General features: G+C 43.4%; 1 protein-coding gene across 1 annotated transcript in view; it reads right to left on the bottom strand.

Moving 5' to 3' along the window:
- Window positions 1–17,070, bottom strand: part of AMPD1 (adenosine monophosphate deaminase 1) — a 97,896-nt gene that overhangs the window by 31,144 nt on the left and 49,682 nt on the right. The window contains exons 8-10 of the mRNA XM_040337437.1: window positions 14,934–15,065; window positions 11,984–12,147; window positions 5–131 (exon numbers count right to left, since the gene is read on the bottom strand). Coding sequence (XP_040193371.1) covers window positions 5–131; window positions 11,984–12,147; window positions 14,934–15,065 — 423 coding nt within the window. The remainder of the gene's footprint in view (window positions 1–4; window positions 132–11,983; window positions 12,148–14,933; window positions 15,066–17,070) is intronic.

The following is a 17,070-nucleotide window of genomic DNA, read 5'->3' as shown; positions in this document are numbered from 1 at the left end:
TTACGTGTCTGAGGAACACACTCAGTTCTTTGTTTGCGTTGGGGTTAATAGTGGCTTCAAACACTGGCAAGAAGATATTTTCCAACATTTTTCCAAAATGCGGCACAAACTTCTGAGCTCTGAAAATATCACTATAATGTAAAAATTTTAAACGGGATTAATATTCAAGAATATTGCCTTGACTTTGATGTGCATGCTTTTTAAATGAGATCCAACATGTCACGCTTTAAAATTGTGCCCGCTCGTGGCATGGCGTCAAACTTTTACCCTTAAAAATCTTGATAGGCGACGTTTAAAAAATTCTATAGGTTGCATTTTTTGAGCTACAGAGTAGCTCTAGGGCTATAATTATCACTAACCTTTTCCTTCTAAATGTTTTTTTCTTTGTTTTCTTTGTCTGAATTTCTCACTTCCTGTTCCTCCTCAGTAAACTGTTCAGGCTGACTAACCCCCAGCCAGAACAGCTCGGATGATGGGGGCAAGCTTATTGAGGAGAAACCGGAATTGAGAAATTCAGACAAAGTGAACAACAATGCACTAGCTTAAAGGAACCTATTTCGAAAATAAAAAACAAACCTTTACAACCCCTTTAACATTTCACATAAGGTGCAATATATATTTCCACTATATAATATTAAGATGTCTGTATGACAGGGTGCACAATCGGGAGACAGGGACCAAGGCTATAAGGTTGTCAGCCTATATCAGTAAGTGCATAGTAGGAACAATTTATTTGTATTTTTTTATATTAATAAAAAATCTGTAGATTTAGAATATTGTAAAATCTTTGCCATGTTAATTACATTAACATGTTAACCACTTCAGCCTTAGAAGAATTTACCCCCTTCCTGACCAGAGCACTTTTTGCGATTCAGGACTGCCAATTGTGCGGTCATGCGACGTTGCACCCAAAAAAATTTACGTCCCTTTTCCCCCACAAATAGAGCTTTATAAACATAAGAAGTGCGACAATTGTGAAAAAAAAGCAATATTTTTTACTTTTTGCAGTAACAAAAATATATATAAAAAAAACAAATTTTTTCCTCAGTTTATTTTTTCTTTTTTTTTAACTTTTATCTTTCAATATTTTTTATTGAAAATGAACAATGTTGTATCAGACACAAGTGACAAAGATAGAAATAACAATCGAGCTCTGTCAGATTATATTACTCATATAAATGATCGTAAACATAAAACCTATAGACAAAAAAGAGACTCAACACAAAATGCAATTAGCGGGAAAGCCTGTTAATATATTTCTCCTCAGTTTAGGCCGATATGTATTCTTCTACATATTTTTGGTAAAAAAAATTGCAATAAGCGTATATATATTGATCGGTTAGCACAAAAGTTATAGCATCTAATAGTTATAGCGTCTACAAAATAGGGGATCGTTTTATGGCATTTTTAATATTATTCTTTTTTTTTTACTAGTAATGGCGGCGATCTGCGATTTTTATTGTGACTGCGACATTATGGGGGACACATCGGACACTTTTGACGCTATTTTGGGACCACTGTCATTTATACAGCGATCAGTGCTATAAAAATGCACTGATTACTGTGTAAATGACACTGGCAGGGAAGGGGTTAACCACTAGGGGGCGAGGAAGGTGTTAAGTGTGTCCTAGGGAGCGATTCTAACTGTGGGGGGGGCTGGGCTACAAGTGACATGACAGTGATCACTGCTTCCAATGACAGGCAGCAGTAGATTAGTGTCCTGTCACTAGGCAGAACAGGGAAATGCCTTGTTTACACAGGCATCCGCCCCCCACCCCCGTTCTACCTCTCCGTGACACAATCGCGGGCCGCTGGCGAACATCGAGTTCGAGGGGCCTGCAGGCACAGCCCGCAGCACGACTTCTTAAAGGGGACGTACAAGTACGTCTATTTGCCCACCACTGCCATTCTGCCGACTTATATCGGCATGCAGTGGTCGGCAAGTGGTTAAAGTATATATGAGATTTTAGTGATTGGGTTTACATACAATACTTTAATAAAGTTAGTAGCAGTCAGTTGCAGATGATATTGAAATATAAAGTGTAAAGAAAAGTGTAGCGCCAATGTACCTCAACTCCACTTTGGTGGGAAACCGAAAGGAGAGAGATAATATAAGATTGGAAATAATCCAAATGTGTACTTAACACCGTGAGGTGTGGTGACAATTATTTGTAATTGGGAATTTTATAAATCCCCCAAAAATAAATAAATAAACTTGTGAGGTGGGAATAGACACCTATAATGCAAAAAATGTCTGTGAGACAAGTATTCCTGTGTGAATATTAATGTGAACCTCAGAGGATCAACATGCACCTGTTACCAGTTAAGTCCTGTTAGGAACTTAGGAGAGAGATGATGGTACCCTCAAATAAACAAATGTTTTGTACCACATGGGTTAAACGTTGAGTGGGACGTTAATGCCTTCATCAACCAGGCTTAGCGATAATAATAATTTTTTCCCCTTGGTTTGCCCGGGACATTGTATATGGTTTGGACATATTTATTGCCTTAATACATAAAAAGCTTGATAAATCTCTACATTCCCTTCATAGTTCTATGTGATAGTATATAATGTGGCCGGTTTAAATGCATATTGATGATTGGCTCTATATATTAATTTTTTTATTTCCTTTGCATATTGTCGATCCACCTGTCTGGGATCAAATCCTTGGGACCCACGTTTCTCCCAATATACGTAGAATTACCTGGATGTGTTTATGACCATTAGAGGTAACTGTGGAACATCAACTTTAAAGGTTTTTGCTGTCATATGACTTCAATGAAACACTAACCCTAGTTGCCCACAAGATGCCGCTGTCCTGCATGCAGGAATTTGCTTGCATGACGTGATAACGAGGCGTGGAACGCATCGTGACACGCGGACACACGGCACCACTGTATGGAGAGCGTGTGCGTCACGTCACAGCGCTGTATGAACACATCTCCCGGGCGCGAAAACGAGGCTTGAATTACCTTGTGACACGCGGAAGCGCGGCATCAAGATGGTGATGTGCGCATGCGCGTGACGTCATGACGTCTAGCGCTCTCTATGCCTATGGGCTTATGCGAGGGGTGGAGAACGAGGACAGCGTCAAACTGGATAGTTAGAAACACTTCCAGTATACACGCCCACTATCACTAATGGCCCTCCCCACTACTTCCGGGCTTTGGAGAGCAAATCCAAACATGTGTGCCTAATTGGAGCGCACGCCGGAGTCAGCTGTGGAACAAGGTAAGATTACAGACAGGTGGACTTTCAGGCTATATATTGGCAGTGGATGGCATAGACCTCTGTATACACCCCAGTAGAAGTCCTTATAGCGACGAAAACGGTAGGGTACACAGGTCATACCGCCATCACCTGCATTGTCTGTGGATACTTTCTGTCCGTTTATTGGATTGGAAAGCTCTTTGGTTTGCTGCATGGTTTTTTGGATTTTTGTTGGACTTTTGATTTTTATTGCTGAACTTTGTTTGAAAAGAATTTTTGTTCAAAGTGTTATTTTATCCAGAGTGTTCACTTTTTTCAGTGACACAAGTTTGAAGTTTTCATTAAAACTGTAACTTTTTTACACTATGTGGAGCCTTTTTTTGCTTTTTCCACATACTCTGTTGTGATCAACCACTGATTCCATCACCTAACTTTTTTTGGAGAACATCCTTTTGTCTGTGAGTATAATCTCGTACCAAACACCATCTGGAGACTACATAAGGCTGGAGAGGCCTTGAGAGAATTACATCGCAAGGGTAACCAGAGAGGGCAATCGGCCCGTACAAGCCTTGGAGACCCACCCATCGTAAGATGAGTAGTGGGTCATCGTGTTCTGGTAAGAGTACCCAGTTATTTCTTCTCTCGTAAAAGTCTGATTGAAGAGTGCTACTGAGGATATACATCGCATTTACACAATCAAAAGGACCATATATATGTATTATTCCCAACAGGGGATTGGACTATATATAATTTATGCGAATTTAATATCATCCCATATGATTTAAGATGTTTTCCCAAAAAGACTTGTTTTGAACCTATAGCTCACCTGCCTTTGCAGGCTAATTGCTGTAGCGTGTGTTTATTTGAGGGTACCATCATCTCTCTCCTAAGTTCCTAACAGGACTTAACTGGTAACAGGTGCATGTTGATCCTCTGAGGTTCACATTAATATTCACACAGGAATACTTGTCTCACAGACATTTTTTGCATTATAGGTGTCTATTCCCACCTCACAAGTTTATTTATTTATTTTTGGGGGATTTATAAAATTCCCAATTACAAATAATTGTCACCACACCTCACGGTGTTAAGTACACATTTGGATTATTTCCAATCTTATATTATCTCTCTCCTTTCGGTTTCCCACCAAAGTGGAGTTGAGGTACATTGGCGCTACACTTTTCTTTACACATTACCTTTACAAATATTTTTTGTGTGTTGGCCGCCTACCTTTTCACCTTTTTATAAGTTTGCGCAATATTTTCACATACACTGCTTATTGAAATATAAAGACTCGCTATTTTCTGCAGTATACATGAAGCCAAAATTTGACTTATATTTTCATCTTGCACTTAAACAAAAACTGAATTCAAACATGGATTAAAAAATTTAAAAAACTTTTTTGATGCGTTTCACACCACTATGGCGTGCTAAATCAAGCACACCATAGTGGTGTGAAATGCCACTATGGTGTGGGGCTGTAATTTCACATTTCACACCACTATGGGTTAATTATCTAGAGCTTGACTCTTGTGTCTGGCCAAAATACAGTACTACTTTGAGTCTGAAGCAGAATATTATATTAATAACTTCTGCAGCAGGTTGGTACAGGACTCCAGAGGATGCGAGTAGACTTTCTACGCTATTTCAGTCACCTTACTCACTAAGATAAGTACAAATGTATTTTGCAAAGTGAAAATTCACACAAAGTAAACATGCTCTACTTCCTTAGTAAATCATGGTCATAGATACGAGTTGGTACTGGCTGGGTTAGGTTTGGTAAGAAAAAATGCATTTTGCTGGGGAGTTAGTGCCAACAGGTGGTAGACAGTGAGAAGAGGTGTGTTACTGATCAAGGAATTTACCAGAGAAGTGTATATCATTAGCATGTACATGGAAACTAGTTTAACACGGCTTATTTTTCATAGAAGGGCTGTGGCTTTGTGATGTTGCCCTAATTGAGGGAAAGGGGCTATTTGCAAGTCTTTGCCAAGTATTCCATAGTAGCACCTCCTGCTTTCACTGCTAAAATAACAACCTTTACCTATATCCACCCTGATGTTATTATTCCCATGGCAAGGAACCAGCTGCCCTACTTATTAATGGAAATGAAAGTCATATATAGCAGTCTACGAAACAGCTACAGTCCACACACTATAAGGTGTGCAGTCACAGCAAGTAATAGGCGTCATATTTGTGCAAAGTGTCATTGGCTGCCTTCTAGCATCATGAAAATATACTAAGAAATTTAGGCCTCATGTACACTGGACGTTTTTGGATGTTTTTACAGCAGCTGTTTTTGGCTGTAGACGTTTTTTTCTACAGTCAATAAACTCTCCATCACGTTATCCTATGTGTCCATGCACACATAGGCTGTTATCAGCAGTTTTGGGCAGTGGCGTTTCTAAGCAGTAAAAAAAAAAACCTAGTAGGCGAGACGTGTTTCAGCTGTAAAAACGCTCTAACGCTGATAAACGTTGATAAATGCTCAGAAACGTCGCTCACCAGCGTTTTTGATCCATTAAAATATAAAATATATTTTTTTCTAAACCGCTTGAGGACCGCTGCACGACGATATATACGTCGGCAAAATGGCACGGCTGGGCACAAGGGTGTACATGTATGTCCCCTTTAAGATCCCAGCCGTGGGTCACGAGAGCGCTGGCGGCGGCGTGCTCGCGACACGGTCCTCTTCTCTGTGACCGTCTCCGCGGGAACAGCGGACCCGATCGCTGCCGGTGTCCCACGATCGGGTCACAGAAAGGAAGAACGGGGAGAGGTAAGTGTAAACAAACCTCTCCCTGTGCTTCCTAGTGAGCCTGTCACTGATCGTCTGTTCCCTGTCATAGGGAACAACGATCAGTGACGTTACACGCCCAGCCACGCCCCCCCCCCCCACAGTAAGAATTATTACCTTAGGGAACCCCTACAGTGCCCCCTCCTGGTTAACCCCTTTACTGTCAGTGTAATTTTTACAGTAACCAGTGCATTTTTATAGCACTGTTTGCTGTAAAAATGACAATGGTCCCAAAATAGTGTCAAAAGTGTCTGATGTATCCGCCATAATGTCGCAGTCACGATAAAAATCGCTGATTGCCGCCATTACTAGAAAAAAAAATATTAATAAAAAATGCAATAAAACGATCCCCTATTTGGATACACCACTCCTAAAGTGCTCCTGCCCATTGAAATCGCAGCAGAGCTTTGTGGGCGGTTTTAACCGTTTTTTGGCCACTAGCAGGGATTAAAAGTGCCCCGTTAGCGGCCAAATAGCACCGCAAAAACAACTGTCTATGGCCAACTCTATTGCAGTTGAAGTAAAAAGCCTTGGTCAAGAACGATTTCAATCTGTTATTGAATAGTGAAGGGGCAGCAATACATTGATGATGTCATACCACTCATACTGGTCTACCAGCTAGCTTCCTGTGCAGTATAATAAAGCTTGGTTGGGTTACAGTACTGCCCCTTCCTTCTCACACATTTTTGGAGATTTTGGCGGCAGACTGCTGCATGCAGTGGACCTTTCCTGATTGACTACGTTTTTGGACAGGCCTAATGTAGACAGGGACTTTTTTTAGGTGTCAAGTGAGGAAGAGCTTGTATTCACTGACAGTTATTTCTGACAAAGCTGCTTTTTTCCTCACACAAGTCAATAAAGCGCAAATGGCTCCAAGCAGATCAGAAGCATATTAAATGCAAGATTTTAGTACATGAAAGCACGCTGTATTTAATCATACACATTGCAGATAGTCCAATAATGGCAGTTTTAACTACTTGATCTCCAAAAGATTTACCCCCTTCATGACCAGGCCATTCTTAGTGATACGGCACTGCGTTACATTAAAGTGGTTGTAATAAGGCTTACCAGTAGGTACTGTAAACATCTCCTAAACCTGCACAGTTTAGGAGATATTTACCATATACTCTTGTGCCGACGTCATCGGCGCATGCGCACTGAAGAATGGCTCGATTGTGCCATTTCTAAAAGGCCTGTGCGGTGACTGCCGGCTCTCGTGCACATGCGTGGGAGACACGTCATCACAGCTCTGGCTAATCACAGAATTAACTCCGGAAGACATGCCGCTGGTCATAGAGTTGTATGGGGACCGCTGCCACAGCTTAGATCTAAGGTAAGTATTTCATATGCGATGCATACTAGCTCATTATGCCTTTGTCTTGCAGGTTTTTACATTTTTTTTATTTGGGTTTACAACCACTTTAACTGACATTTTAAATTTTTGGTGCTATAAACAAACAACCTGAGAATTTTGAAGAAAAAAAATAAATACATTTTTACTTTCTGATATAAAAAATATCCAATAATTTTTTTTTAAAAATCGAATTTCTTCATAAATGTAGGCCAATATGTATTCTGCTACATATTTTTGGTGAAAAAATCCCAATTAGTGTCTACAAACTATGGGATATATTTATGGATTTTTTTTTAATAGTAATGGCAGCGATTAGAGACTTATAGCAGGGCAAATCGGACACTAACTGACACTTTTTACACTTTTTGGGGACCAGTGACACTAATACAGTGATCAGTGCTAAACATATGCACTGTCACTACACTATAATGACACTGGCTGGAAAGGGGTTAACATCAGGGGCAATCAAAGGGTTAACTGTGTGTCTAGCCCATGCTTTCTCACTGTGGGTAAGGTGCTTGAACTATGGGGAGGCATTGATCCATGTTCCTACTTTGCAGGAACACAGGATCAATGCTTTACCTACAGACAGAATTGCAACCTCCTTGTTTACATAAGCAGATTGTCATTCAGGCTCTCTGCCTAATGATCGGCGGGTGCTGGCGGACATCAAGTCAGCGGTACCCGCAGATCAGCTCTCGCTGTGTCTAATCACAGTGGGAGCTGGTCACCAGTGGCACACATGCATGCCCCAGACCCGGATGTGCAGGATCATGTACTAGGTATGTGATCTTGCACAATAGAGCCACCTTGTTGCTGTATATATACAGTATACGGTCAGAAAGCGGTTAAAAGTTTGCAAAGTTACTTACTTATGTATTTGATTGTAATAAACACCTTATGGCATAAATTACACTTTTACACAAATGTTAACAATTTCTAATTTTAAGTAAGTGATAACTCATTAATGTCTGACTTTTTTCAAATTTTATGCTGTGGTAATATATAGATTTTAAACTTCTGCAAGCATGCCTGAACAAGCCTACTTTATTACAAATCAGATGTGGCATTACTTAGAATCTTCAGCACAAAAACAAACCACCCCAGCATTGCCACAGCCCAGGTTTCTATTTATAGCCGGATTTATAAACAAGATTTTACATCAAAACTTAATTGGAAAATTGTTTTTTTGCAAGAAAGATTATTGAGCAATATCAGGATGTTTTCAATCATTAAAGTGTTTGTTAAGCCAATTTTTTTTCCATTATAGTTACCTCTGTTATATACCATTAAGCTCCCCAGTCAATGTCATTTATAAAAAAAAAAAAATGCTTTATAATACCTTATTTCTGAGTGCTGCTCGGCGCTCACATGACTGTCCGCTTTTCTCCTCTCCCAATCTGATAGCTGCAGGGGGAGGTGCTGGATATCCCCTGCTGACGTCAGCCGAGATGAGGACAGGGCCAGACTGGCCTACCGGGATACCGGGAAAATTCCCGGTAGGCCGCCTGCACTCAGTGCCCTGGGGCCGCTCTTGCCTGGCTGTCAGTTAAAAGAGCACTGGGGGGGGGGGGGGGGCAGCCGCGGCCGCCATCGCACTTTCCAACTATGCAATGCCTTCAGGGCCGGACTGGCCGCCTGCACTCAGTGCCCTGGGGCCGCTTTTGCCTGGCTGTCGGTAAAAAAAGCATTGGCGGGCCGCAGCTGTCATTCCTGCCTCACTTTCCAGCTATGCAATGCCCTGCCTTCTAATCTGATCTGGCACCTGCTTGTTTTATTTCCCCTTCCAGCACCGCCCACTAGTCTCAGTCTGCAGGGTCACGAGTGAGAACATAGGAGAATTGAATGGCGTCGGCCGCCCTTGGAGCAGAACAATTAAGGTGAACATATTGCAAGCTGTATAATGAATCTCTCTCTCTCACCATTGCATGGTGCACCCCCCCTCCTCTCTCTCTCACCTTTGCTGCCCCTGCAATTTAATTGTAATCTGTATAATAATAATCTCTCTCACCATTGCATGGATGGTGCCACCCCCCCCCCCCTCTCTCTGTCACCTTTGCTTGCTGCCCCTGCAAATTGTAACCTGTATAATAATCTCTCTCTCTCAATGAGAGAGAGAGAGATTAATATACAGATTACAATTTGCAGGGGCAGCAAAGTTGACAGAGAGGGGGGGGGGGGCACCATCCATGCAATGGTGAGAGAGATTATTATTATACAGATTACAATTTGCAGGGGCAGCAAAGGTGACAGAGAGAGGGGGGGTGCACCGTGCAAAGGTAAGAGACACACCTTTGCTGCCCCTGCAAATTGTAATCTGTATAATTTCTCTCACCGTTACATCGTGCAACCCCCTCTCTCTGTCACCTTTTCTGCCCCTCTCTCTCTCTCATCGTTGCACCCCCTCTCTCTCTCTCTCTCTCACCGTTGCACTCCCTCTCTCTCTCTCTCTCTCTCACCGTTGCACTCCCTCTCTCACCGTTGCAACCTCTCTCTCTCTCACTGTTGCACCCTCTCTCTCTCTCACTGTTGCACCCTCTCTCTCTCTCTCACTGTTGCACCCTCTCTCTCTCTCTCTCAATGTTGCACCCTCTCTCTCTCTCTCAATGTTGCACCCTCTCTCTCTCACTGTTGCACACTCTCTCTCTATCTCTCTCTCTCTCTCACCATTGCACCCTCTCTCTCTCACCATTGCACCCTCTCTCTCTTTCTCTCTCACCATTGCACCCCCTCTCTATCTCCGTTGCACTAATCCAATGGGGCGTTGCAACAGTGTGACGTGTGTTACAGGAGGCGGGTCTTTCTTACAGCTGCCGCCCGGGCGGGCAATTTACATCCAAGCTCCATGACACAGGAGATTGTGATCCAGGAACTGGTGGGCACTGCATTTGGTGGGTACTGCAAAGGTGGGCTGCATTTGGTGTTCTGTATCTTGTGGGCTGCATTTACAGTTTTGCATTTGGTGGGCACTGTACAGGTGGGCTGCATTGGGTGGGCACTGTACAGGTGGGCTGCATTTAGTGGGCTCTGCACAGGTGGGCTGCATCTGGTGTGCTGCATTTGGTGGGCTGCATTTATAGTTTTGCATCTTGTGGGCTGTATTTTGTGTGCTGCCTCTGGTGGGCTGCATTTATAGTTTTGCATCTGATGGGCTGCATTTTATGTGATGCTATTTGGAGGCCTGCATCTGGTGGGCTGCATTTGAAGTTTTGCATCTGGTGGGCTGCATTTGGTGGGCTGCTATGGGTGGGCAGTGTACATGTGGGCTGCATTTGGTGGGCTGCTATGGGTGGCCAGTGTACAAGTGGGCTGCATTTGGTGGGAATTGCACTGGTGGGCTGCATCTGGTGGGCTGCATTTTAAGTTTTGCATCTGGTGTGTTGCATTTGGTGTTCTGCATCTGGTGGGCTGCATTTGGTGTTCTGCATTTGGTGGGCACTGTACAGGTGGTGGGGTGCATTTGGTGGGAATTGCATTGGTGGGCTGCATCTGGTGGGCACTGTACATGTGGGCTGCATTTGGTTGGAATTGCACTGGTGGGCTGCATTTGGTGGGCTGCATTTAGTGGGCTCTGCACAGGTGGGCTGCATTTGGTGGGAATTGCATTGGTGGGCACTGCACAGGTGGGCTGCATTTGGTGAGCATTGCACTGGTAGGCTGCATTTGGTGGGCATTGCACTGGTAGGCTGCATTTGGTGGGCATTGCACTGGTGTGCACTGTACAGGTGGGCTGCATTTGGTGGGCACTGCACATGTGGTCTGCATTTGGTGGGCATTGCACTGGTGGTCTGCATTTGGTGGGCACTGCACATGTGGGCTGCATTTCGTGGGCACTGCACACGTAGGCTGCATTTGGTGGACTTTGCACTGGTGGGCTGCATTTGGTTGGCATTGCACAGGTGGGCTGCATCTGGTGGGCATTGCACAGGTGGGCTGCTTTTGGTGGGCACTGATAAGCTGCATTTGGTGGGCACTGATAAGCTGCATTTGATGGGCACTGGTGAGGCTGCATTTTATGGGCACTGGTGAGGCTGCATTGATCTCTTGAATCTCAGAGGAGGTCAGCATCAGTGCCTCCAAGCCAGTCTGAGGGGGGGGGGGGTCAGTGATGTAATGGGGGGAGTAAATACAGTAATGTAAGGGGGCTCTAATATAAAGGATCCCCCCTTAAATCAGCCACCTACAGTGTAGCATGACCGGCAATTGTCATTTAAAGAGCAACAGCGCTGAAAGCTGAAAATTGGCCCGGGCAGGAAGGGGCAAAAGTGCCCGGTATTGAAGTGGTTAAAAAGGGAAACCAGAAAATTTGGCCCTGGCTGTCACATCAGGATTGAGAAACTGGATCTTAAATTATTGTAGTCCAATATCATTTAACTGCATCTGGTTAATAGTGTGCAATTGCTCTGGTTAGGCAGATCTCACCTGCAAGGGACATCCTGGGTGGAAAGCTATGGTGAAGAGAGTAACCATAGTACCACACTACTGATCTTAGAGTAAAACATAGTAGCCTTTTATATTGTAAACAGGATTAAAACAGCCACTGCATTTTGGAGTTACAAACAGCTACCTTTCATCACTGCTACATAAGAAACAATTACAGCACTTATGAAGTAATACTTACTAGATTCTTGGCACTTGAATCATCCACTTCATGTTGGGAGAGTAGACTTTGTGCTTGTTGAACCAAAATGCAAGTTTTGTCCATTCATCTGGGGAGCGTCCATAGATTGAGAGTCGGGGTTCAGCATACTGGTATTTAGCATCGTCTAGATCTGATCCCACTTCCTAGGAAAACAATGTGTATATGAAGGATTACGCTTATGTAACAGTGTATTCATTTCTTATTCTTTACATTTAAAAGGTTATTTTATGCAAATGATATCATTTTTATAACTTGATGTAGAAAAATGTAATACTGTACAGCGGATAGAGCAGGGATATGCAATTAGCGGACCTCCAGCTGTTGCAAAACTACAAGTCCCATCATGCCTCTACCTCTGCATGTCATGCTTGTGGCTATGCCTCATGGGACTTGTAGTTCTGCAACAGCTGGAGGTCCGCTAATTGCATATCCCTGGGATAGAGGATTCTTTAAGGCCTCTTGAACACTGCAGCTTGAAAAAGCTCAGTACAGCTTTTTTTTCTACTGAGCTAAAATAATTAATTGTAATGTGCCTATGCACACAGGTGTGTAAACAAGAGCTGTGCATTCTTCAATAAAAACCCCAAAAAAATGTGTGCAAATGTCCATTTACATACCGCAGAACAAGAACGCAAGAATAAGTTTGCGCAAAAAGGTGTGCAAATATACACAAATACATACAAAAAAGTCTGAAAAAGTAGAGGAGTATCGTGTGTAAGAGGCCATAATAGCATTTTTCTCTCCTTCCTCTAGTCCTCCTCTCCTACCTTCTTTACATCCCTCTTACTGATTCAACTCTTCCCCTTCTCCCTTTATCTCTTCTTCCTTATTTTGGATGATGGCACAGGGAGAGGTTCTGGACAGTTGAATTTATATTTGGGGAATAGTGCCTACTAAAAAATGCATGGTGAAGAATTTTCTGGTGGGCATTTACTGGTCCTTAAAAGGATTTTTTTTTACCTCACTGTGCCCATTGCCACTGTGCCCATTGCCACCTTACTGTGTCCACTGCAGCCTCTCTGTGCCCGAGTCAGTGTACCTGAATTTTTTACAGGTTGCGGGCATCCATTCATTGTTTAAAAGTTGCGGTCTCCTCCTGGTCCCGTTCCGTGATAGGCATTTCCCAGCAGCCTATCACGGACGTCTTCTCATCCTCGGACTCGGTTTCCCAGCAGACACTATGTTCAGTGTTCCGCCTATCACGGACGTTCTCTTGTCCGAGGATGAAAAGACATCCGTGATTGGCGGAACACTGAATACAGTGTCTGCTGGGAAACCGAGTCCGAGGATGAGAGGACATCCGTGATAGGTGGAACACTGAACAAAGTGTCTGCTGGGAAACGCCTATCACAGAAGGGACCAGGGGGAAGCCACGACTTTTAAACAATGGATGCTCGCAGCCCTTCAGGTACACTGACTCGAGTATAAAAAAGCCCTAAAAAAGGGCTGAAAAACTCGGCTTAAACTCCAGTATATATTAAAGTGTGAACTAATATAAAAAAAAAATCTTTTGGGAAAAAGGTTTAAGCCATATGAATAAAAGCTAAGTATAAGCAACCCCAGTAGTGTAATATGTTTTTTTAAGGCCTGTGACTGCCAATTTTACTGGTCAGCAGCTTGGTCTGTTACAGGAGGTGGAAAAATAATGGATCTACTGGCAGGATCAACAGGTATTAAAACTAAGGAAATCAGAAAAATTAAAGCTTATTTTCCAGTGCTATAAACCAGACGCCTCTAAACTTTTCAGTATGATGCCCACATCATATATTTTATTCACAGGTGAAAAAAAAATCAAAATGAAAAGAAAACGTTTTTTTTTGTAATCAGCATGATATGATTCAGAACGAAATAGAAAAAAAACTTTAGTAAAACAAAGCAAAGTGCATCAAATCAGAGCTCCTCCTTACATCAGGGTCTTCATCAGAGTCCCACCTTACATCAGGGTCTCAATCAAAGTCCCCCTTACATTAGTGTTCTCATCAGAGTCCTTCCTTAGACCAGTGTCTCCATCATTGTCCCCCTTTATGTCTGATTTTCCACCATTGTCCACATCATTGTCCAGCCTTACATCAGTCTTCTCCCTTTCATCAATGTCACCATCCTTAGACAAAAATAGAACTAGGCGGACAGCAATACAGATAAGTGCCTTTAAGCTGTATTTCGTAGCAACTGCTGTCTCCTATAGCAACAAGTTCAGCTCACAGCTACCTGCTGGATTCCTCAAGTTTAACTCACAGCTACCTGCTGAATTCCTAGAATGAGTTCTCTCTTGAAGCTTTCCCAGCCACTTCACAGTCCACGGCTGATGAAGAGTCTCCTCTGGTACTCGTTCAGAACTTCATCCCTCTACACTTGCCTCTGGCAACCAGAGTGGTTGACCCTCTGTCAAATTCCTCTTGCTTGCCTCCTTGGGAAAGTCCAGGCTCTCTCCGACAGACCCCCTGACACACATGGCAAGGCCCCAGGCTTCAGGTCTACACCTCTGCTACTGCTCCACACGCACCCACCAGGCCGCAGCCCGAGTGGAAAGAACCCAGATCACCTGACCTTCTACGAATAAATACCTTCTCCCAGCATCCTCGGCAGCCAAAGAAACTCCTGCTGAGAGAAGCATTTACACTCATAACCTGAATCCACTGTAATTCATCACACTGATGCCAAAGGTAACAGTGCCACCTATTGACAAATGGGAGAAATCACAGTTAACATCAGGCTTGGAGAAACCCATTTGATCAATTGACTACAAATTAGCCAGGCTATATACCACCTAGCACAGCTAAATTTACTAGCAGCCCTGTTCAGGACAAGGGTGCTACATATACACATCAGCTGAAGGTCAGGTAAAATCGTGTTGCATGTGCTGTAGTTTGGAGACCCATGCATAAGCAATAAAATGATTTTGCAACACTGTAATAATAATAAGGCTTACCTTAATGATAGTAGCAAAATATTCCCCATCAATAAAGTTTTCTGTTTTCATGTAAAGGTCTCGTAATTCGCTGGCACCTACTGGGTTATATTTGGCATTAAACTTGTCAAAGCGCTGGAATGTTTGTCTTCCCTGGAGAAAAATAAGCATGGATTATTATCAAGGTTTTCCCACTTGGGAGATCCTCCATCTCTTTGTTCTGATATCCACTGTTTTTGAGAAAGGAACTGAAGAAAAATCAAAAATTTCAGTCACCAGACCAAGAAGTTGGGAGAAATCAGGGACATCAGTTTCTATGACAACTCTCTTAACTCTCAAATCATGAGACCTTCAAATGAGACATCTGCTTAATTATAGGGGTTTTACCATTCCCTATTTTAAACAAAAAAAAGTTATGGTTTTACATACATTTAAACAGTTATCCCCTGATGATTCCCCCATCATTCCCACCTGTCCTTAGCTCCTGTCAGATCTTTGCTGTTTGGCCTCCTGGAAGCCACATAGCTTCTAATGTAAATATTCCTGGCCAGACAGTTTGTTCTTCTTTCATTGCTGCGGAGAAACTGTCTATCATTGGGATGGATAATGGACAGCCTCTCTTAGGCTGGGTTTAAACCGGCTCTCTATGGAGCCGGTTCACATATCTCTGGAGCGGCTCTGTTGCAAATTGCTTTGCGTCTTCTGGTCTGTTTCAGGTCCGAATTCAGCCAAAAATGTGGGCTGAAATCGGACCTGAAATGGTAAACTGAGATGCACCGGACCCTGCTGTGAGCCGCTCCATGCCGCCCCAGTCTAAAGGGGTTTAACAGTGATGCCCGGTCCATTAGGGGCACACAGGTGCCACCCCCTATCCATACATCCGGCCCCCTAATCTTTATGCAGGGTGCCAGATGCATGGATTCCAATGGGGGGATGTTTTTTTTTAAGCACGTGATTAAACCAGAGGCTCTAATAGGCTTCAAAAAAGGGTGGGAACAGAGAACTGCGCCCCGAGCCCATCCAGTTGTGTGACAATAGCGAATTAATATTCACGATTTTCTTTTTTTTTTTGTTTAATTGTTTTTTATTTGATTTTAAGAAGACTTGGTACAGCAAACAGGTGTTTACACAGGTAACAATATTACGGAATACAGTACATACAAACCAAAGGAAAGAAAAAAGGCCACAAACTTCCTCCTTTACTGAGCATATTCCTGGCTTGCATAGCCGAGGGTACCTGATGCCTACCTTGTCTTCTAGCCCTAGGTCTAGTCTTCCCCCCCCCCATCCCCCCACCCTACCCCTAGCTAGGAAAGCGTATTACCCCTTTAATTAATCCACTGTGTGCGGAGGGAAGAAGAGAAGGGAGGAGGCCCCTCCGCTTTTCTGCTCACTCTTTATGTTGGTGTGTGAGGTCAGGTTCCCTGGAGTGCTGAACCCTAACTAGGCTCCCGGTGATCCCACCCCGGCCGCAACGGGTACTAGGTATGGTATCCTAGGGACATTTGCTCAGTCTCCCCTAGTCTAAAGTCCCCACCATCCTCTGCCACGGCTCCCATATTCTTTCGAATTTTCCAAAATTCCCTTGTCGGGTAAAATACACTCTTTCGTTTGAGATTGTTAATTTCATGGATGCAAGCCAGTTTACTACTGTCGGGGGGGTCTGTGCCTGCCATTTTTGGGCTATCGTCTTACGTGCCTGGAAGAGGCATCTCAGTATAGCTTCCCCACTACCTTGCGGGACTCTTGTGTCCTCTATGCACCCCAAGAGGCAGGCCCTAGCCACTGGGTCCAGGGATGTTCCAAATGCCTTGTTTATCCACTCTACTATTTCCACCCAGAAGCTATAAAGTTTGGGGCATTTCCAGACCATGTGTATTAGGTCCCCTTTCTCCTTACATCTCGGGCATTCATTATTTTGTTTCCACCCCAGTTTAAACATTTTATGCAGGGTATGATATACCCTGTGTATTAAAAACAAGTGGGACATCCTTTGCGCTGGTGCAATTGAGACCAGTGTGCCTTGTTGAAGGATCCTATCCCACTGTTCGGGTGATATTATTCCTAAGTCTCTTTCCCACGCTGCTTTACTCTTGGCTGGACCCGCTCTGCTTATCGCACCAGTGCTCAAACTATTATATACTACTGATATTAAGCC

The sequence above is a fragment of the Rana temporaria genome, chromosome 2 (genome assembly GCF_905171775.1).
Source record: "Rana temporaria chromosome 2, aRanTem1.1, whole genome shotgun sequence".
Taxonomy (NCBI): domain Eukaryota; kingdom Metazoa; phylum Chordata; class Amphibia; order Anura; family Ranidae; genus Rana; species Rana temporaria.
The sequence above is the reverse complement of the archived record's forward strand: the minus strand, read 5'-3'. Positions and strand labels throughout refer to the sequence as shown.